This window comes from Strongylocentrotus purpuratus, unplaced genomic scaffold, assembly GCF_000002235.5.
Source record: "Strongylocentrotus purpuratus isolate Spur 01 unplaced genomic scaffold, Spur_5.0 spur5_scaffold_3, whole genome shotgun sequence".
NCBI lineage: Eukaryota > Metazoa > Echinodermata > Echinoidea > Camarodonta > Strongylocentrotidae > Strongylocentrotus > Strongylocentrotus purpuratus.
In genome coordinates this window covers 5,539,454-5,562,002 of record NW_022145609.1, presented here as the reverse complement: position 1 = coordinate 5,562,002, position 22,549 = coordinate 5,539,454, and the positions used below count along the sequence as shown (strand labels likewise).

Sequence of the window (22,549 nt, the reverse complement as noted above, 5' to 3'; positions counted from 1 at the left end):
AATGACGAAATGTTTACAAGGATATCTTTTTATTACGGCTCGTGTTTATGTCTTAAATATTGTACATGCAATCATTGGTGGATTTACATGGGATTCGCCCGACACGAGCCCCCCTTTTAGCTCGATTGGCATACCATTAAGTTTTTCTCTTTCTTTTTTCGGAAATATGCCCTCCCCTTTCTACAAAATCCTGGATCCGCCCATGCAGGTTACATCCTTATGGAGAAATAAGTCATATTTTGATACCTGGTGAGATTTAAACCTCATATCTATGAATATTTAAGACCATCGTTTTCGATTGCAATATTACACGAAATCATATATAATATACCCACGAATAGCGTATAGACCTGGTACCTGTTATGTAAAATCACAGATCAACCCGCCTACCTTTTTCTCTCTCTCGCTTCTTTTCTATCCCACTCTCTCTCTCTCTCTCTCTTCCCCTTAACTTACTTATTTCTACATCTCTTTCTCTCCCTCCCCTCCCCTTCCAATTTGCCTTATTTTCTCGCACCCCTCGCTCTTTCGCCTCTCCTTTTTTTCTCTTTCTAGGCCCCCTCCCCCTCCAGAGACAATCTCTCACGTCATAAAAAACATGTCGTATATGTTTCTCTTTTGTCTTTACATTTCAGCCACTTTTGTTTGATAAATAAGCGGGATATATGCTGAAAATGTTCATAGAAAGGCTTTCCTTTGGTCATACTGAGTACTTAATTATTGTGTAAAATACAAACACATGAAAGTGTGATTGCAAAAACATGCGGTGAAATAAAGGTAAGGAGGAAAATCGAGATGTGCCTCGGAATCGTTGACCCGGAACTTTATAATTGCAACACTACTTTTCATTTGAATCAGATGTCAATTTTAGTCGTGTTTATCCGTCGTACTTTGATCCTTTCCCAGATCACGGTAGTAAAGTGGAAATGAGTAAGATAACAAATACACATGGAAGGAAACCAGGGATACATGAAGCTTATTCGGGTTTACAATGACACCCTGGTCATCTAATATTTCATGACAGTTAATTGTCTAGCCCAGCTTCGAGAACTTACTAACTTCGTGCGCGAATAAAAAAAGGTTTCGTTATAAATGTATTCTTTTTAATTTAACATAATCATTTTTTAATGCTAAATGTTAAGAGGGTTTGATTCGTTTTTACGAGGACATTGCTTTAAGAGGTGGTACAGTGTTTCATGTAATGTGCATGTAGTGAGAAAAAGTGGGAGGAAAATGCCAAAACACTTCTTAAAATTATGTTCCTAGTCACCCCCACCCCTCTTTTTTTAAACAGTGCTATGGATACCACGTCATGCCATGCCATTTAAAACATGTGTGTATGGAAATATATGTACTGTCTTTACAACTAGAGATTGAGATTGAATGATTAAATTTCTTTATCATTTGTCCACATTCTCACTCGTCTATCTCTCTGATATCATCTTTCACTCAAAAAGCAGTTAAGAATAGAGAAAAATCTTCTTTATCTCATGATATCAGATATCCTATATTGAGAGATATATATTTGTATCTGTGCTTTTTATAGATATATCATTCTTACTCAGCTCATTATGTTATGGTTAAAACACAAGAAATGACAATTATTAAACTTGAGAGTTAGATGTACAAACTGTTCCTTACAGTTTACTTTAATAAGAAATACATGTACATAGTTAAAATGCATCTTTGTTTCCAAATCAAATGGAATAATTGGTTGCTGAATTTCATTATAGGTCGATTACATACAGAATTTGACCCTTCCCTACCAATTCCTTTTGTTACATTTGAGAAATCTTGTTACTGTTACACCAGAAACTATCATGACCTATTCAAGTGGTCCTGATTTATGAACGTTTTATGCCTCTAAATTTCAACATTGTATTTTAGCAAGTCTCAGAAAATATCTTGCCTAAAAAAACTTGAACTATGGACAATCCGAAAAATTCCAGGTCACTTAATTTTCTGGTTTTACAGCAAATGGCTAAAAAAAGGGGAAAAAAAAAATTGGGACCAGCAAAACTGTGTTTTGAGAACATTATTAAAACAAGGTTTGAATGTTTTATCCATAATTTGTTCCAAGATATGAAATAATCAAAATACTGTATTACATGTACATGATTTCTAATTCATTCAATTTCCAGTGAAAGTACTTTGTTTTCATTGATAAGGGGGTGATGTACCTACGTATCTCACTGAATTCAAGTCAAAATTATTAGATAATGTCAAACAAATAGGGCTATTAAACAGCGTGGATCTCTAGGGATGGAATACTATAAGTAACACATTTGATAGTTTACAACTTATGTATCCTCATGCTTCCACGTCTTTCATAAGCACAATAAATATGGTTTTACAACAGTACTAAAATCTGAAATTTGTGAATATTCATAATCAATGTGCTAATCTTGTCTCTTCTCTACCCTGCACAGAAAGATTTTTCTTTTTCTTTCAGGGAATACATAACTCATAATTCTGATTACCATTTGTTATTTAAATATTGCATTCATCACACTTTTAGCTGTGAAGCAAACAGATAACCATTATATAAACTTATTTGTTAATGGCGGTTTGTAATCTCAAGATTGCCAGTTATTTCTGATTTAAAAAAAAAGAAGCAATTCTTTTGTAAATTGATGATGCAAATACAATGAACATAATAAATTGAGGTCATCAGAGGTCAAGAGACTGGTATTATTATGATTACCACATTGTACCCTGCTGAACAAAAAGGGCGTTAGGCAATAGACCACAAAATAAATAGCATTAACACCCTTCTGGCTCTCAGCATACTGTATATAATTAATAAGAAGCACATATGGAACTATCGTTTATTGGGGTCCAAAGTTTATCATGAATTCTTCTATTGTCCACTATATTATATTATATTTTGGCACTCTTGAGGTATTTGACAAGGCACAGGCTCTGGTCGAAATGTCTCTGGATGCGTAACCATGACGACTCCTGTATCTGTGCGAGTGAGGAGAGCTCCTCTGCTAAGTCTGATTCTCTTGCAATCATGGCACCATGAAGCTGAGAGGGATAACAATCAGAAATACAGAGAGAGGATATTAGGACGGTGCAATGTATTACTGAAGGTGTATGAGGTTCAAATTATCTGCGTACATTGGTCATTTCCTTACATTTTAACCATCATTCATGAAGCAAAGACCAGAATAGCATAAAGCATAATGTATAAACACATGGTAGTCAGGTGCATGCTCTGAAAAGAAAGAAAGGAGTTCACAAACTATGACTTGTAAGTGAAATTTCTTGCAGCCAATTGTAATATTTCTACCGGATGAAAGTAACTTTGATCACAGCCAAATATCTGCAATTGACAGAATCAACATGGAGTATCCCTAAATGACCTCATACAAGATCTCACGATAATATTGGTAGACTGGTTTGGAGGTTGACACAATAACAATGTGAGAGCGCGAGAAATGTGGTTGCACCACAGGAAATGTGTTGCAATGCCATGCAGATCATTGATGGTATCTGTCATTTCATATTATTAAAGAAAAAATGGTCCACAAATATGTATATTATTCCATGCAATCAACATTTGATTACTTCCAATACATGCCAAATCTTCAGAAACAGAGCAAGATTAGTGCATGCTTAAATACGTCCTAAGACTGCCAGAGATGAGGGTATCTATTAAAGCCCCACTGCACTACTTGTAGCTACTTGCACCCTCTATATAACAAACAATGCCTAATCAGTAACCTTTGGTCTCCCATAGTCCCCTTTTTAAATGTTAATTGAGAGCTTATTTGATGAGATAACCACCTGTCAGTGACCATACAAGGAGGTCCAATACCCCCTGGCTAAACTAGTGCAGACAGGCTTTAAGTATTACCTTGAGAAAGAGGGCTAGATATGCCTGTATGAGTTCATAGTCCCTGCCTGTAGTCAAGGAGTAGTGAAGGAATGAGATGAACTGCCTCATAGCCAGCACAGAACCACCTCCTACGGGATCCAATGATCTAAACTCCATGTCAATACGAGATGGAGACATGGTCTTCAGGAACTTCAGCACCGCATCATCTGAAAAATACCAACAAGGCAAATCCAACAATGAGAAATATATCATAACATTCGAGATTTATGTAGAGCTTAATGTATCCCTGATATCTCTAAGCGCTTTACAGACACACAATAACCTTGGTCATTGGATTCAGGCTTGCCTGCACAGTGCACACAATGTATGCACATTCTCCACTTCCTGAGGAGCATTCAAGAGAGGAGCCTTTCTCAAAGTATGAATAGTTATATGCGAAAAGAGAGGGGGAAAGCTGTATTAAGGAGTCATGGCAACATTGTCTATTCCCTATGTTGCTCCACAAGAAACATATATAAAAGAACATACAACACCTACCATTCATACTTCTACATACCTTTTAAAATATACCCTTTAGATAATAGAGAGAATAGGAGTACAGTTACACAAAGAACGGTTTTCAATAAAAAGAAAACATTCCCCATAATTGCTCTTAATCGATTAAGAGAGATATCTTAATTTCAATATGAAAGATTAACAACAATAATAATGATCACAGCTGTTTTATAAACAGCAACTTTCAAGTTAAGATTGATGATAAAAGAACTCCAGTGCATTCTTACTCCAATGTGATTCTGCATCTACATTACACTCTGAGGCGTGATAGCTCAGTCGGTAGAGCAGTGGTCTAGTAATCCGATGACCTGGGTTCGAAACCAAGGCGATGCGCTAGTGCCCTTTGGTAAGACATTAATCCTCATTACCAGGTCCCTCGGAGAGGACCTAAAGCTGTCGGCCTTCTGGTTGCTTACTTACAAGCATTTATGCTTTCTTAGCAGCCAGGTAAAATAACCACCACCATTCATATCTCTCTCTCCACTCATCTAAGTCACATGCTCCACTAAGCCTCATGAATGATGTACTCACAATGTTCAGGGGAAGTCCCTTTCTCAAGAAGGACACACAGGTCAGATTTCATCTCCATGTTGGACAGGTTCAGGACGTGAGATGATGGCTAAATGCAGAATGGAAAATCAAATAAAAACATTGAAAAATCAAGCAACATACACATCAGCTGCCAAATTTGAGTTACAGAGTCATGATAACCATATCTTATGAACATATGACAAAATACACATTTTATTTGACCAAAGGTGGAATGTTGAAGTACAATGTATTTAGCTATCTATATTAGTGAATGTCTGATGCAGACAGCTTAAATTCATAGTTACTAACTAACTAAAAAGGATTGGACACACACACACAAAAAAAAAAATCAACATTATGCACAAGAGTAACACAATAATTTTTCATATACTAAAGGTATACTGTAATACACTTGTATTTCTTGTTTTTGGCAAATAACCCTAACATGTCAAATAAAAAAACAAAACAAAAATAGTTCCTATGACATATCATATCATAGTCGCTGACAAACGCACCGTTACACACCGTTAATGAAATATTGGTGTGCTAACAGAGACTAAACATGTTCCACCTTGTTATTAACATTGATTCTATTATGTTTACAACCATACATGTAGAAGCATGCACCCTCTCAGTCAAATTACACTTCAATTCATGAAGCTGTGACTCCGTAATTATAAGTCAAGAAGCACCTGTTCTTACCTTATCTGTCTGTTCATCAGAGCTGGCTATAAACTTGGGTGTAAGACCTGCTACTGTCGGTAGGAAGAATGGAGCTGCCTTGGGTGCCTTGGGTGGTTGTTTTGGCTTGTTCCTTTTCTGTTTACAAATAACAATTAAGAATAAAAAATAACAAGGACTGTGAAACATTTAGCCAAAGTTATCGTCAAGACAACTAGTATAAAGCTAGGACAACGGCATAAAAAAAATACATGAATACATTACATTTGTAAGAAAACATCTCATAAAGATCACTTCAAAGAGGGCAATTAATGTTCACACTTTGGAGTCTATCTTGGTTTTAGCATACTTCTTTAGATTTAACTTTTGATGTAATTTGGGGTTTCGAATTATACGCCCTCCACGATCTCCATTTGAGAGTCTCAAGAAAAAATTAAAAAATATTTTTGAGAAACATACATGTAGTAAAATATGAAAGAAGGGTTACATTACTTCCCTTCTCTCTACCCCATTCCTCCCTCTAGCATTTGCTGTCATAACTCTTTCCCCATACTGACCTTAATAAGATCTAAGTGAGTAAGACTCTGCCATCTTGAATTAGGAAGCAATGAGAGGGTTATCAATTCTTCTCCTATCTGATCTGGTGATTTGAACTCCATCAACTCCTCCTCCTCCTTCTCTTCTTCCTCATCCTCCTCCTCCATCTTCTCATCTCCAGCCTCAACATCCACTCCAGTAGCTTGACCTTCAGTGGGTTAGAATGAAAACAAATATGAACTGAACTAATGAATGTAGTTAAATATTGGTATAACCCGGTTTCCATAGACTTAGATTAAAGTTGATATTGGTCAAGGGTAAAAGGTGATTTTGAATACTAATCATGATGTCTAAAAGTTAATCTGAATTGTCTATTGTGATCTCAACAAGGATAATTGTGCATTCTGAAAATTTGGAGGAAGTAAATAAGTTGTGAAACAAAATCAAACAAAAATGATTCAGTGAGTAAAATTTATTTGAATGACTCTTTATGAGTAACAATTGCTCTTTTCAAGCTATGACTCCTATTTATTCTTTAAAATCAGTCAATCTTAGGAAAAAATAAGTAATAAAGAAGGGGATTCAACTAACCTTTCTCAGCACTAGTCCCGGGTAAGCTGATGAGAGTAGGCACATAGTCATCAGGTAGAGGTCTTATGCTCACATGGCTGTACAGGGTCTTGTTGGACCTGACATTGAGGAAAATAAGAATTAAATCATCACTAAAACACCCCAATAATGATAATAGTTGCATTTGTCTAATGATCCATACAGATGTTTCTAATTGTTTGACATACGATTATTACCCATGTCCCCCCACACACCCTCCATCCCAGCATTCTAGCCAGTCACCTTGCACATGCTATTGAAATGGAAACATTAAAAATATTCAAATAACTTATGTACATCAACAATTCAGCATGGACTTACCATAGTCATCTGTAAATTTCTCTGAATATATATCAATTGTTTTTATCTAAATGGCTTATATTGGAGTAAACTATACATATTATTGGAAAGCTAGAATCTCTAGGTTAAAAAAAAAAGCGCAACAAAAAGAAAAGCATTACAATGACTTATTGGTGCTTTTGAGCTGAGATAGATATGGTTGTAATACAAGCATAGAATGCAAGGTTGTGATATTTCTTACCATAAATAGATGCCTAGATCGTCAACATGTGAGGTAGCTAGAAAGTCATTGGTTGGTGAGAGTGTGACGCTCGTAACAGCTTCATCCACAAGGAAACAGTCTATTAACCTAAAAAATGAAAATAAACAGAAAATGAGGTTAAAAGAGAAGAATAAAGATAAATTTCATCATTTGAAGATTTTTACATATATGTACATCAGCGCAGTGAAGTATATTTATATATAAGCTGGACTATGTAAATCGATCTAATTTTCTTATTATTATCATAATGCTCACTATGAATATTCTGAAAACCTAAGATAAAAGAATATTATTAAATTTATTCATAAAATACCTAATTCTTTACATCTATAGGCTATCATATACTTCCAATCAATTGTAATGTTGCTAATCAATGAACTACTTCAAGACAATTATATTTTATAGCATTCTTAATCTAAATGACTGCCTTCTGCTCAAAAAAAAAAAATCTTCAAATAGATATCAGGACTGGTTGATTAATGTAATAATCAAATGATAATCATCAGTGCAAAACTAACAAGGTTACTTGAGTGGTACCTTTGCTTTTTATTGGATATCAGTATAGTGTATTGAATGTGTAGCACTGCTTTGGATGACTTACTTTGCAGTAGGAAGATCCCATGTCCTTACTGTACAGTCCATGGATGATGTGATGAGCCATCGTGCATCTTGACTAAATGCCTGATGATAGAAAGAAAGAAACAAAATGTATTATTTCATCAATCCAGATCCACAGGTATTAAAGCTCATCTCAACTATCAAAGATTTGTGGGTGTCCAGTTAATCATGAGTCTGTCCATATGGTAGATTTTGACAAATAATAATAATAATATTGGATATTTTTATAGCACACATATTCAACATGCATGGTGCTCAAGGCTCGCCAATATTATCCTGGCCCTGCTATGCTACCAACTCAGGTGCTCACAGCATTCAAGGAATTCCTTTCTATCAGTACCTATCTAATACCACATTAAATTTGTATTGTACATTCCTATTTCTATTTCGAACTGATGAGAGACGAAGCAAAAAGGGGCAGCTTAACCTTCAGATACCAAATGTCCTATGAGTGGTACTTAGAGAAATGACACTTACATACATCATTACTCACACAAGATTGTTCAAGGTTATACATGTATCTATTGAGCTTTACTTACCAGGTCTGTGACTCTGTTATGATGTCCAGAGAACCTTCTCACAACCCTCTTGAGATCTGCATCAACTACATGGATGGTGAAGTCGTCTGTCACAACAGCTAACATGGAACTATGGAGGAAGTCAAGAATGGAATATGTAAAAGGTCAATACTACGATCACAGGCCATACTTCGCTTTCAAGAAACATCAAAACATTACTTATAGAAAATAAATCTAAGGGTATATTTTGGCACCCCCCCTCCTTTACAGTGATGAATAAACCACATCCAATTTAGTTTTAAAGTGAAACCCCAATGGGCTAGTCTACTTTGAAATCTCATGGCCCCAAAAGGACAATGGTGGGTGACCCCATCTGTGCTATTGGTTCTCAGCTGAAGCTCTCAAGAGTGTCACAATCATTTCTCATTAGCTGCTTGAAAATTTGTGTACAATGCATGTTGGGTAAATAAGCTTTCAAATCATTGTCAGGTTCAATTTTTGCATCCATAAAGATAGGTTGAAAAAGAAAAGTTTAAAGTTACTTAGTTTGTTAATTTACTATACTATAGTTGTTTTTTAATATTGCCATACAAAAACAATAATTTGATAACAAAGGTCAGTGAAAGACTGTATACAAAAACATAGACATTTGTCTGTAGTCTTCCTCTTTATTCTGCACACTAATTTGATAATATATCAGAATCAAACAGATTTGAAGGCATACCTTTCTCTATGCAGGAGGAGCTGACTAATGGGAAGACTAAACTCTAAACTTTGAAGGAGATTCTTCTTCTTGAAATGCCAGAACTTGAGCTGACAATCTGCTGACCCGGTGATAACGACCTGGTTGAGACCGTTGATGGCTAGACCACGGATTGCACCATCATGGGCTGCATTCAGAAGAAGCAAGAAGAAAAGAGATTATTAATTATTCAAATTTGGTGCAAGAGGTAGGAAGCTGTTGTGATTGAAAAATATTGATACAGCTTGTTAGTGTAGTAATTTTGGTGACAAAGCTATGATGACACTAAAGAGGATGAAGAGGATAAACATTGTAAAGATAGTGGGGATGATGGTTAATGATGCTGATGGCGATGATAATGATGCACATAGCAATGAGGATGAAGGTTGTAATGATGGTGGTGGTGAGGGTGGAAATAGTGATGATGAAGATGACAGTAATGATGATGATGATGATGATGATGATGATGATGATGATGATGATGATGATGATGATAATGAAGATGATGATGAAGATGATGATGAAGATGATAACAATGATGATAGTGACAACGATGATGACGATGATGATGACAGTGATGATGATACTGTAATAAATTGAAAATTGAATGATAAAATCTCCGGTTGTTCTCACCAAGACTGAACAATTAAGGAAGAGAGGGCCTCCTTACCTTTAGGATCACCATATGTCCCTCTGTGAATCCCTGATTGAATGTTGTATTGGTCTGCATCTCCAGTACTCCAGCCTACGGCTAAGAAGTTACCACATGATGATATGTCCACAGCCTGAACAACAAAAAAAGGATATTAGTAATCTTGGTTTTGAAAGGATGGCCAAGCATTTGATACAACAATTGTATATTAAAGCATAAGCAAACTCATTTATCATTTCATGCTTTCACAAATTGCATATAATTGGTCAAACTAATACCAGCCACAAGTATAGCCCCAAATTTATTTATAAAGTGGTAATTTCTCCATACTCCACTCCTCAACAAAATGCAATGATGCCACTCAAGAAAACATTGTGAGGTCTCCCTTATGCCTTCTTTCCCTTCAAAAGAACTTTAATACATGAGTCTGATCAGCAAGCCATCATGCCGCAGATATCCTATGCAATACCCATTTCAATACCATAGCCAAAAGTAACAGGTATAAAGCCAATGACATTTTAAGTTTGAGGTGGTAGGAGACTTAACTCTTTGACTGCTTTTGTAGACTATCAAAACAAAGAATGGTCTGTAACAGTCAAGTTTGATCTCAGGTACAAAGTATACTTAACATATACGCCCAAATAATATGACATTCAAGGGATTCAATCTGTAGCCCAATAAATACTCTGGAAATGGCCAAGAGCCCTTACCGTTGCCTGGACACCCGGTACTCCTTTGAAGCGATCATGTTTGATTTTATGTTTGCCCATGTTGCTCTTCTGGTAGTTCCATGTTGTCACCATGGATGTACCCTGATGACAGGCTGCTATACCATCCCAGTCACTCTCACGACTTGTTTCTACAGAAGTAACAAAAATAGTTTTCTTCAACTCTGATATACTTTTCACAAATAGTCCTCCAAAATAATTGTGGAGTTTAAAAAACATGTATAAGCAGTCATTTCTGCAAGGGTGTTTATTTTTTGCAAATTCAAAGGATTGTTGTGATATCTCAATTCTTGAAAGTCCATAAGATGAGGTGGTAGTGCATATATTAAAATATGTGTAAGTGGCCAGGCTTATCATTGTGAAAACTTTATTGTGAAAAGTACAATTCACAAAAATATTTGTGTCACTGTCATATACAAAGATATCTATATGCAAAAACAGTGGCTTATACAGTAATAAAAAATGTTAAGAATGTCTATGGTGATAACAAGAAATCTCATAAATCAGTGTCATAATTACTGAGTACATATTTATAACATGGAACACACCACTTACAATACAAATGAAAAACTTCGCCAATACTTCTTGGTAATTTTTTTAAGTAATGTTAATTTGTTAAGTTATGTTAGAAATATTTGATCTTGTTAATTTAAATAATGATAATTTGTGAAGTTATGTTAGTAATATTTTGTTTTCTTGATAATTGAGTAATGTTAATTCAATTAGTAATATTGATTTTTTGTTTGAAGTAATTTTGATTTGTGTACATGTACAGCGCTTTGAAACATTTGTCACAAGCGCTATATAAATTTGTCATATTATTATTATTATTATTATTAATATCTTATTAATAACCAAGGAACTTTTGCTTCTATTAACTTGACCTCCTCGTGAAGAATTAGGAGTCCCCATGTCATGGGTCGACCTTTGACCTTACCTGCAGCAAAGCATGTGATAGGCCTCATGTGTTTCCATCCTTTCTTACTGTCCTTCTTCTTCCCTGGTGCCTTGTCATAGGCTGCAACACCAAGATCTTTGTTGTGCTTGTCGTGGACCATGGAGAAAGATTTCAGAGTACCATCTTGACCTGATCAATCAACAAAATGCAAAATAATTAATTTCAATTCATTTTATCAGCATTTTTGTATTTCTCTTTCCTTAGTTGTATATCTTCCTTCTTCACGAGTGCCTCGTCATAGGCTGCCGCACCGAGGTCTTTGTTGTGCATGTAATGGACCGTGGAGAATGATTTTAGTGTACCATCTTGACCTTATCAATGAATTAAAATGTCATCATCATCATCAACTCTCTTCTTTTCCATCACTCTTCCCTCATTGCTCCAGAAGAAGATTCTTTTAAATAGCAACATATCAATGTCCTTTTCATAAAGGATAGTGGAAGCTTTCAAAATTGGGAATTGAAAATCTTCAGTATCACTATGAATTCATAAGGTAAAAAAAGAATATTACTGCATTTCTATTGACTGTTACCAATATAGAATGGTATAATAATAATAATAATAACAATAATAATAGGTCAGTTCTTGTATAGCGCATAATATGTCATGAAATAACATCTCTATGCACCTCCAAAGTTACCCAAATCATCATCATCATCATCCTCACCATCAGCATAACGTTTTAGTGACAAAAACACAATCTGAACCAACCTGCACTTAGAATGTTTTTGCCCATCTTGCCATAATACTTGATGCAGGTTGGTGGAGCACTGTGGCCTTTCCTCAGTCTCAGGATTCGTCCACTTCCATCAGGTTGGTCAAATATCCATACCTTCATTTTAGGGAGACGGAAATAAGAAACGTGTGCATGTATGTATAATTCTAATGCAGTGTAGTAAACTGAAAGCACACCATAAACTCTTCATAAAATATTTGCATATCCATCACAGTCTCTTTTTAAATTTCCTCCTATACACTCAAAGATCGTTATGTTCAATTCAATTTTATTTCACTAAAGCAATTAACAAATAACATAGATACATAGACCTATACATTGTTACATGAAAATAATAGAATACATGTATATACATTGGTACAACAATATAAAAGTTGCTTGGTAGGTTGCAGCCAGAGAGGAAGTGACCCTTATTAGTGGCCTAGCTAAAGTTGATGTTAAATGAATAACAAAACAAGACATTTCTTTCCAATTTCATGGCACATCAGGAGCTTTACAAACCCACCTTGAGAGTATTATCACCACCATTGGTCACAAGAATGGGCTCAGAGGTGAGGAACGAAACAGCGGCCACGGCTCCGGCATGAACATCTCTCATCTGGGCCTGTAGGCGGCGCTCTTCAAGGTTCCAGATGGCAAGATGTCCTGCTGTGCTACCAGTCACCATGATAGGGTTGCCATCTTGAAAGAGAAAGGGGAGAGAAAGTTATCATTATTGAAGAAAAATTAGATATTGCTGCTCACTGGACAGCAACACACACATTTGACAAGATTGAAACTAAAAGACACTTTGTTTACATGAATGCTTGATGCTAAACAGAAACTTGGTTGCTTAAAAGGTGAATTCATAGCTTTATGAGGAGTCGTCCAAAAATTATGTAAATGTTTTAGGAGTGAACAGACTTAGTGCAGTGGTTCTTAAAATGGGGGAGAGGTGGGCGCAACCCCTTGGACACAACTAAATAGTGTTTAGGAAGGTAATGAATTGGTAAAATCTAAATGCATTGCAGTTGTGAAGTAACATCACTGACAATGTAAAACAGATGGGGAACTATGGCAACCGTAACCTTTGAAATAATAGCATACATAATAAAATTCACTCGCCATACAATATTTAGAATGAGAATATTTTCTCAGTCACAAGACAAAAAGAATGAGAAAGAGAAGAGAAATGAGGAATGAAAAAAAAGTACAGTATATAATGAAGAACAATGCATGCCACACACTAAGTGTCTATAGTCCACAGATTGAAAATATCTAAATACAGTATGTATGTATGTATGTAAGGAGAGAGAAAAAAGTACCTGTGCGAAAGGCAATATCTGTGACAGGTCCCCAGTCTTGGGTGAAAGTCACGATCGTCTCGTCATACTTGATGTTGAGCAGAATGATCTTTCCGTTAGCGAGACCTATAGCTACGACATCAACTGCTGGAGACTGAATGTGTGCAAATGGAACAAAAATGTACACAAAGAAGTCATAAAAAAGCTAGTGATTGTTCAAATTAAATATAGCCGAATGATTTGAAGATTATGACATTGTCTTTCAACACACCATCCCCTCCACCTATTAAAGTAAGAAACTTGTTTAATTGCATGAAGCAAATAGATAAGGTTAATGTGTAATGATAACATTTGCCTATTTCAATGGATGATGCAATGGGTAACTTGTTTAACAGATGGGCATCTCTAAATTATTTCTGATAAGTCCCTGATAATATCATTAGCAAAGCGTTATCTAACAATTTTCATACCAAAACATAATTGTTCTTCTCAGGTATACTTAACCTTAACCTTAAATAAATTAAAAATAAAAGAACCGGGCATGGTGGCTCAATGGTTAGAGCGTCCGCCTCATGAACGGGAGGTCGTGGGTTCGATCCCCGGCCGAGTCATACCAAAGACTTTTAACAATGGGACCTTCTGCCTTCTAGCTAGGTGCTCAGCATATTAGATTGGAGAAGGGTAATAGTAACATGATGTTATGCAGGGCCCGCTGGAAGAGCAGTTATATAACTGAAGTGGCTACCCTGGGTAAATAAAACATTATTATTATTATTATTATTATTATTATTATTATTATTATTATTAAATATGGAAAGCATTGTCTTAAAACAAACTTTCAAAACAAACCAGCAAATTGTCTTTTACTTCAAATAGAATTTTAGCATTTACCTGCTTGATGACTGTTATAGGAGAATCCAAGTTCTGGAAAGTATACAGCAACTTACTACAAAAGATGATATGCAAAATTGATGTCAATATATTTAAAAGGACTTTCATACAAACAAGTGATATTTAAGAGCATGAAAACACGTCTAGAATATTTGCAGAGCCAGATTGCAGTTCAGACAAATAATCTTTGGTCAACCCTGTATGTTAAGTAGATTTTTCATTTATATTGATGAATTAAAAATGCTGTACCCATTACATAATTAAATTGTTTGTTTCGGATTGAGCTTATGAGGAAAAAGGAAAGAACAATGTCACAAGTAGGAAATGTGAATTTTCATACAACTTACAAAACATAATCAAGAAGGACCCAAATCATTTCTAATTTTATTTACTTCAACTTGGGATATTTCATTCTTCCTATTCCATGACCATGTACTACCTGAATCATTCCCTAAAAGTAAACTGAATTCAATTACACAAGAAACAACACTTACTTTGATTTGATATTCCATAGTTGCATGCCACCCTGATGACTTCCTAATAATATCTTATTGAGGTATGTCGCTGGGTGCATCAGAGCTGATATCCGGAATATGTTGTTGTCGAACGGTAGATCTAAATACAGCTCTAGGGGTAAGAAATGAAAGTGTTATATAGCAAGAGGTAATTTGATTTCCGATGTATATTGTAAACAAATCTATTTGACCCTCCACGTGTGTTCTAGCTATACAGGGTGTATCAACAGAAGCAGGGTATGAGCTCCTACCAGGCCAGTTTTAACAAAGATAAACAAAAACTATATTTTACTACATTCAAATAATGCACTCTGACTTTCCTTCACCCTTAATATGAAGAGCTACTCATGTCAATCCATATACAAAAATTGTTCAATTAAGTGTTTGTTTCTATTCTTAGTAACGACATACTAATTTTGGCATGCACCTTAATATTAAGCGCAGACAAAGTTTATTTGCAAGGATATACAAAGTAAACTGAATCAAATTGAAGGATACTGTTTTTTCAATAATAAAATACTCTCTACGTCACTATTAAATGTTGATTTCTTGACAAAAAACTTGTACTTGTGATGGCATACCTTCTGACTGGATATCCCATATCTTGAGATTACTGTCTGCATCAACGCTAACGAGATGGTCACCAAACGGCAGCAAAAGATGGACATCAGAGGTGTGACCATTGTACGTATGAACAACCTAAATAAAAAATGGAAAGATACCATATGAAAATGGGACAGCATTCACACTAATGGTTTGACCCGGGTCAGTCTTGAAGCTGATGCGATGGACGGTTAAATTTCAATTCTATAGTATATGTCAGTCTTGTAGATACACTGGTTGGTTTTAAGTCTACATAAATTTTACACAAGTTATATATTTTAACAATACAAATCTCATTTGGCTTTACCAAGTCTTTAGGATTTTTCAAGAATTACAATCACACATTTGACTCCACAATCCTTCTCTACCCTTCTATCTGATACGACCACACATCTTAAGTCCTCAAATGCTACATTCTTTAGCTCTATGTGGACGAGTTGAGTATGCCTATTTTATTGCTACTTACACAATTTGCTTATACTAGTTTCAGAGGGACTAATCATTAGAAATTCAATAATTTCTTCACATTTGGCCAGGATACACAGTTGTCTGGAATAAAATACTAGTACACCTCCCCCTGATAGCAGTACCCACCTTCTGTCCAAGTGTGAATGCCCGTACTACATTCTTGCAAGCAGTGTAAGCTAGGAAGGCATCAGCAACCAGACAGGTGATATCTTCCGGATGGGTGTCACCTGAGAAGGAAGGAAAAACAAGATGAATGCGACTACCAGTCTTGAATATGCCTCCACAGGTATATGTACTAAGGCTGCGACGGGTAGTCGAATGCTCGAGTACCCGCACGGTTAACAACTACTCGGGTACGATTTCTCGTACCCGAATATTCAGCCGCAAAAAAAAAAAAAATGAAAAAAAAAAAAAAAAAAAAAAAAAAAAAAATGTCCAGGCCCACGCTTACCGGGTGCCAGGGAGAGCGGCAGCCGCTGGCATGGTACCGTCGGTAAAAATGTTTCCCAACTCAAGCGCTGTCAAACTCACCTTTCAGAAACTGGGACCAAATGTCCAGATTTCTGTTTGGACTTGGAGGAAAATGAATTATTCTGCCATCTTTGGTTTTTAAAACAGCATTGTTTACTGTTATTATTCTTATTAAATCGGCGCCTTCAACTGCAACTCAAAGTAAAGTTGCATGCAGTTTCGGCGAGGGATCTGGGAAACTGCCGAGTGGTATGGTAGTGGCAAAAAAATCAAAAAATTCAAAAAAATCAAAAAATCAAAAAATTAAAAAAATTAATAAAATTCAAAAAAATTCAAAAAAATTCAAAAAAAATTCAAAAAAATTATAAAAAAACATGGCGTCCGAATATTCGAGTATTCGCTTTTGAGCCTGGGAGTGTACTCGGGTACTTCATTACACTGTTGTGCACAGCCTTAATATGTACGTTCATTGCATAATGATCCTGTGACCTTTAGCATCCTTCCCCATGAATCCAAACTCTGAATTCAATCTGTTCCTGCTGATTCATAAATATACTTGAGCCCATTTTTGCTAAGTTATTGCAGTGATAAAATATTGTCTGGTGTATTTAACTTTTAACACTTTCATGACCATGAGCTAGTAAAAAACCTCTTGAAAATAGATATGACAGTGAAGTGAAAAAGCAGCAGTCTTGTAACACAGAAGTAAATGCGTAATTAAAATGCCCAAGGGTAAGGTTTAATCCTCATTTCCCCAAGTCCCTCAAATAAGGCTTCCAGTCATAAGTCCACTTGCTGCCTAACTTCAAGAACATACTTGCTTCCTTAGCAGTCAGGTAAAATGGAAACATCATCAACTGTAAGTGTTGTCTTGATTTAAGATGTGAAACAATCAACTATACAACAATTCTGAGGAAGCGCAATCATGCAATGTCAATAACTAGAGACAGAAAGGCATTGTCATATGCTTTTTGTTTCTGATAATACAGTGGCTAGATATAATTATAAAATGTGACTCACCTTCATACAAATTTATATTAAAAAGTGGTTGGGTCAGGCAAACAACTAATATTTTTTCAATAATCAAAGTTATTATCTTTGAAAAAGTACACATCAATAAGGCCACAAACAGATAATCAAATGATGTGATTCTTGTCAAGCTTTCTTTGTGAAAAATGAAACAGGTCTCTTACATATTTAAGATATTTCTGAAAAGCTAAAAGAAATAGGATGGTCTACAAAAAGAAGCTGGGCATTAGGCCTACTTTCTCTCTGCCTTCCAATTCCGAATTTTGTAATACTTACTCACTGCGACGATTGCCAACTTGGATACCTGAAGACAGAATATGAGATAAAGATCATTAGATCTTTAATTGCATTGTAAAAACAGAAAAGAAACACAGTCCTTACTTTTCCTTAAATTAAAACATTTCTCGACTTGTGGATTTACGATTTAAAGGGAGTGGGTAGTCAGTTTCCATGTGCAGAAGGCTATAATTCGCTGACACCAGACTTGGTGGAAATACCATTAATGGTAGGCAAATTCATGCAAAAAAATATATTAAAAAAATTGACTTGAAAACACATCAGACAATTAGTCTGAACCGAGTCAGGAGCAAATTTGAAGAAATTATATTTTTAAATGTTGTAAAACCAAAGATATGAGAAGAAAACTGACCAAGTATCTGTACTAAAAATCGTACATGTAAAATTGGTCGTACACATTCGAAAGCTGAATATGACGCGCACGGTTGCATAACGTGCATTCTCGAATCCAAAATCGTACCTCACACACACAATCTCGCCATACCGCGAATGGTCCGTCTTGGGGAGCTAGCCGGCTCAGAGTTTGCAGCGATACCAACGCAGCTTCGGAGCTCCGCAGCGCGCCATTTTAGCGGGACTCGGAAAGGTTTGCGATGGGAAGGCAGCGGCCTAGCTTTTTGCCCAAACAACGCTAGATCGGCTGCTGGCAAAATGAAAATAACTACGATCGAGAACATCGTCGGTTTCTTAACTTTTCAGTGAGATAATTCTGAATTCTAATTGAGACTATATAATAAATTAAATCGACAAAGAAACCTCGGTAGAACTCTTATAACTATACAAAAGCTTGTTTATTTCTTCATTTGACATTTTGTTTTCGACCATTTTTTCGTGCGCGAGTCAATGTAAACTATGTATTACCAAACTTTCAACACGCAAAGAACGGGGAACACTCGCGGACCTCGTAACAAATCTGTTGCAAAAAAAAAATTTCAAGGGTGATTTTGAAGCAGTGAAGAACATTGGCGCTGCAATGCGCAGAAATATACTTGAAAGAAACTTAAAAAATAATACCTGAATTTTCAGAAAATCGTATTTGTATTAGTGTACCTAGATGTGACTTGTTTATAAATCAGATTTTATGAAGATTTGTTGGGAAAAAATGTCAATTTTTTTCCGTTTGGTGGTCATTTCTAGGCTAATATTTTAAAAGTTGCATCAGTAATGGGCCCGATGTTTCTCTTATCGTACTCGCATGTTATTTCTACATAGATTAAACATAGGATGGTTAAGGGTAAGACCAGATAACATTATAAAAAAGATATATCCTTCCACCCTCCTATATCCAAGTTTTGGGCTGATTATTGCCGACCCACCGCAGCAAGGCCATTCAGATTTTCGTACGCGCGCAAAGCGCCCTCTAGTGCCCCATGAATGTGCCTATTAATGGGAGTACAAATCTGCACACAGCAAACCCGTTGGCCCGTCAAGAATGACCCCCTAGTCTCTCGGAGCATGCTCGGAGATTATTCGGGCGAAGGAAAAGCAAAGCATTACATAAGTAGGCAAATTCATGCAAAAAAATATATTCAAAAAATTGACTTGAAAACACATCAGACAATTAGTCTGAACCGAGTCAGGAGCAGATTTGAAGAAATTATATTTTTAAATGTTGTAAAACCAAAGATATAAGAAGAAAACTGACCAAGTATCTGTACTAAAAATCGTACATGTAAAATTGGTCGTACACATTCGACAGCTCTAAATGACGCGCACGGTTGCGTTACGTGCGTTCTCGAATCCAAAATCATACCTCACACACACACTGTCACCATACCGCGAATGGTCCGTCATGGGGAGCTAGCTGAGAGTTTGCAGCGATACCAACGCAGCTTCGGAGCTTCGCAGCGCGCCATTTTAGCGGGACTCTGAAAGGTTCGCGGTGGGAAGGCAGCGGCCTAGCTTTTTGCCCAAACAACGCTAGATCGGCTGCTGGCAAAATGAAAATAGCTACAATCGAGAACATCGTCGGTTTCTTAACTTTTCAGTGAGATAATTCTGGATTCTAATTGAGACTATATAATAAATTAAATCGACAAAGAAACCTCGGTAGAACTCTTATAACTATACAAAAGCTTGTTTATTTCTTCATTTGACATTTTGTTTTTGACCATTTTTTCGTGCGCGAGTCAATGCAAACTAGTATTACCAAACTTTCAACACGCAAGGAACGGGGAACACTCGCGGACCTCGTATCAAATTCGTTGCAAAAAAAAAAATCAAGGGTGATTTTGAAGCAGTGAAGAATATTGGCGCTGCAATGCGCAGAAATATACTTGAAAGAAACTTAAAAAATCATACCTGAGTTTTCAGAAAATCGTATTTGTATTAGTGTACCTAGATGTGAATTGTTTATAACTCAGATTTTATGAAGATTTGTCGGGAAAAAATGTCAATTTTTTCCGTTTGGTGGTCATTTCTAGGCTAATATTTTAAAAGTTACTTCAGTAATGGTCCCGATGTTTCTCTTATCATATTCGCATGTTATTCCCTCATAGATTAAACATAGGATGGTTAAGGGTAAGACCGGATAACATTATAAAAAAGATATATCCTTCCAACCTCCCATATCCAAGTTTTGGGCTGATTATTGCCGACCCACCGCAGCAAGGCCATTCAGATTTTCGTACGCGACCGAAGCGCCCTCTAGTGCCCCATGAATGTGCCTAACATAAGGTATAATGGTCATAAAACTCAAGGCTAACCCTGGTGATTGACAACACCTGTTATTTGGGTAAACACCCGAACGGTGTCGAATTCCCCATGAGAGCCGACTTCTATCAGTAGGGGCGCTGGTCCGAGAATGAGGATTGTCCCCATAAACAAGGATATCCTCATAAACGAAGACAAAATGTGTCCTCAAAAATAAGGGTCGTCTGCATTTTCGAGGACGTTTTTTTTCATCGGCGCTCTGGGGGTTTCATGTTACAGAACGGCCTGCTGGCGATGCCAAAAATGGATTCCCCGGGGGAAAATAACCCTAGTTGTCCGTCTACTTTTATGGGTTGTCCGTCTTCCCAAGGATTTATTGCTCATAATGTGAAGGTCTCTGTACAAAGTCAATGTAAATTGCATCAAGAAAATCATTGCAGAATCCGTTTTTGCATCGCCAATGCGCCGATCAAAAATATGAAACGTCTGCAAAAATGCAGACGGTCCTTATTTTTGAGGACGCATCCGTCAGTGTTAAAGAAGACGATCCTCGTTTATGAAGACGATCCTTATTCTCGGACCAGCGCCCCTACTGTCTATGATGTGACTTTAATTATCGATGGCATGTTACCGTTCTCAAATTAGACTCTAGTCTAGGCCTACTCGCTTTTCATGATCTCAATGTTTTTGTAACATATTTCCCACTAAGACCTGATGATAATCACCAGTGTTCACCACAGACCCCAAAAATAAAAAACTTTAAAAGATTTTGATTCTTTGCTTGTGAAATGCGAGGTCGTTTTTTTATTTGATTTTTGTGCTTGCTTGCTAAGTTTAAATTTGATTTAGCTACAACTATGTTGCTGAATTGTCAGAAATTATGATACCATCCAAGGCGTTTCATGATATGATAAGCTTATGAGACTTGTCTACATGTCAATGGTCCTCTTTCAATAAGTTTGTCTCACGAAGGTCCACGTCCACATACATATCTCAAAAATAAATACGTGGGACTACAGTAAAAAAAAAAAATACTGACCCGGTATGTGTGGAAGGCTTTTCCGATGGCGGTGATCACATAATGGTCTTTTGATCTTGCATGGTAGCGCATTCCATGTGGCACATTGTTGCAGACAAATCCTAAGGATCTGAACCCAGCAAAAATGTTACTTCCTCGGTTGTATTTCGACATGACTCTGTCGCATTTATCGAAATACAGACACGTTCACGCACGTTGCAGGCATGAAACATAGCAGACAGCTAGCTATATTTATGATGTGTATAGTAAACGCACGTGTTGCTTGTTGAATGTATCTACTTACTTTCATAACCAAGATTGTATGGTGTCGCTTAGTACACAAATGTATTCTTTACCTTCCTATTACATCCCCCACACCATCGTTTCCTTCTCACTTTTGACTTCTCTTATGTTCCTACTCCCTTCTCCTCTTTCAAGTTCATCCAAACTATTATTATAATAAGCTTAGCTTCTACAGGACTCCTAAAACCATTCATTTAATGATGTAATCAAGTTAATATATGTTGATAAATGTACTATGTATTACCAGTCTCTTTTTTTTTTATGTAAAAGGTTATATCATGTTTTGTGTGGTTTTGAATAAATGAACTTGAACTTGAACTTACCCTCTCATTCGCTGCATTCTTTCTCCCATTTCAGATTACCTACAGATGCTTCCATCCCTCTCTGTGATTCACCCCCTTCCCTATCTCTTCTCCTTGTTCACTGTTCATTCTCTTTCTGTTTCAATACTCTCTTTTTCACAACTCCATTATTTACCCCTCTCTCTCTTTCTTTCTCTATCTATGCTTGTCTGTCTCTCTCCTTTTAATGTTGATCTATTTGATCTATGATATAAGTGTACACTGTGTCAATATTGTTTCTGAGATTTTAGAAGAACACATGTAAAGCTTCAATCAAAAGAGGGCGCCAGATGGCCCCATCAGTATTAAAAGACTCTCTCGTTACTATACCAATCTGACTATACTAATTACTATCCTTTGTCGTCTGACATTAAATGCCATCGAACTAAGCTTGAAACATGATGACA

At 36.3% G+C, this 22,549-nt stretch overlaps 1 protein-coding gene across 1 annotated transcript; it reads right to left on the bottom strand.

Annotated features, from left to right (window-relative positions):
* Positions 1-1,617: 1,617 nt before the first annotated feature.
* On the bottom strand, positions 1,618-21,921 carry LOC115928715 (WD repeat-containing protein 36-like). Its single transcript, XM_030996543.1, has 22 exons — positions 21,520-21,921; positions 17,808-17,835; positions 16,158-16,258; positions 15,542-15,659; positions 14,940-15,072; positions 14,446-14,500; positions 13,576-13,708; positions 12,777-12,952; positions 12,247-12,367; positions 11,515-11,664; positions 10,560-10,708; positions 9,868-9,982; positions 9,180-9,345; positions 8,477-8,585; positions 7,921-8,000; positions 7,299-7,406; positions 6,740-6,837; positions 6,169-6,356; positions 5,633-5,749; positions 4,931-5,018; positions 3,863-4,050; positions 1,618-3,030 (listed from the first exon to the last, which is right to left on the bottom strand). The coding sequence occupies exons 1-22, from the start codon at positions 21,670-21,672 to the stop codon at positions 2,881-2,883; spliced, it is 2,724 nt and encodes a 907-aa protein (XP_030852403.1). The 5' UTR covers positions 21,673-21,921; the 3' UTR covers positions 1,618-2,880.
* Between the last annotated feature and the right edge of the window lie 628 nt (positions 21,922-22,549).

Excerpts from the sequence above, each read along its gene's own strand:
- LOC115928715 (XM_030996543.1), bottom strand. The coding sequence starts at position 21,672 with ATGTCGAAATACAACCGAGGAAGTAACATTTTTGCTGGGTTCAGATCC. Across the intron at positions 6,357-6,739 it reads CGGGACTAGTGCTGAGAAAG|GTCAAGCTACTGGAGTGGAT; the intron begins GTTAGTTGAATC and ends AACCCACTGAAG. Across the intron at positions 5,750-6,168 it reads CTCACTTAGATCTTATTAAG|AAAAGGAACAAGCCAAAACA; the intron begins GTCAGTATGGGG and ends ATTTGTAAACAG.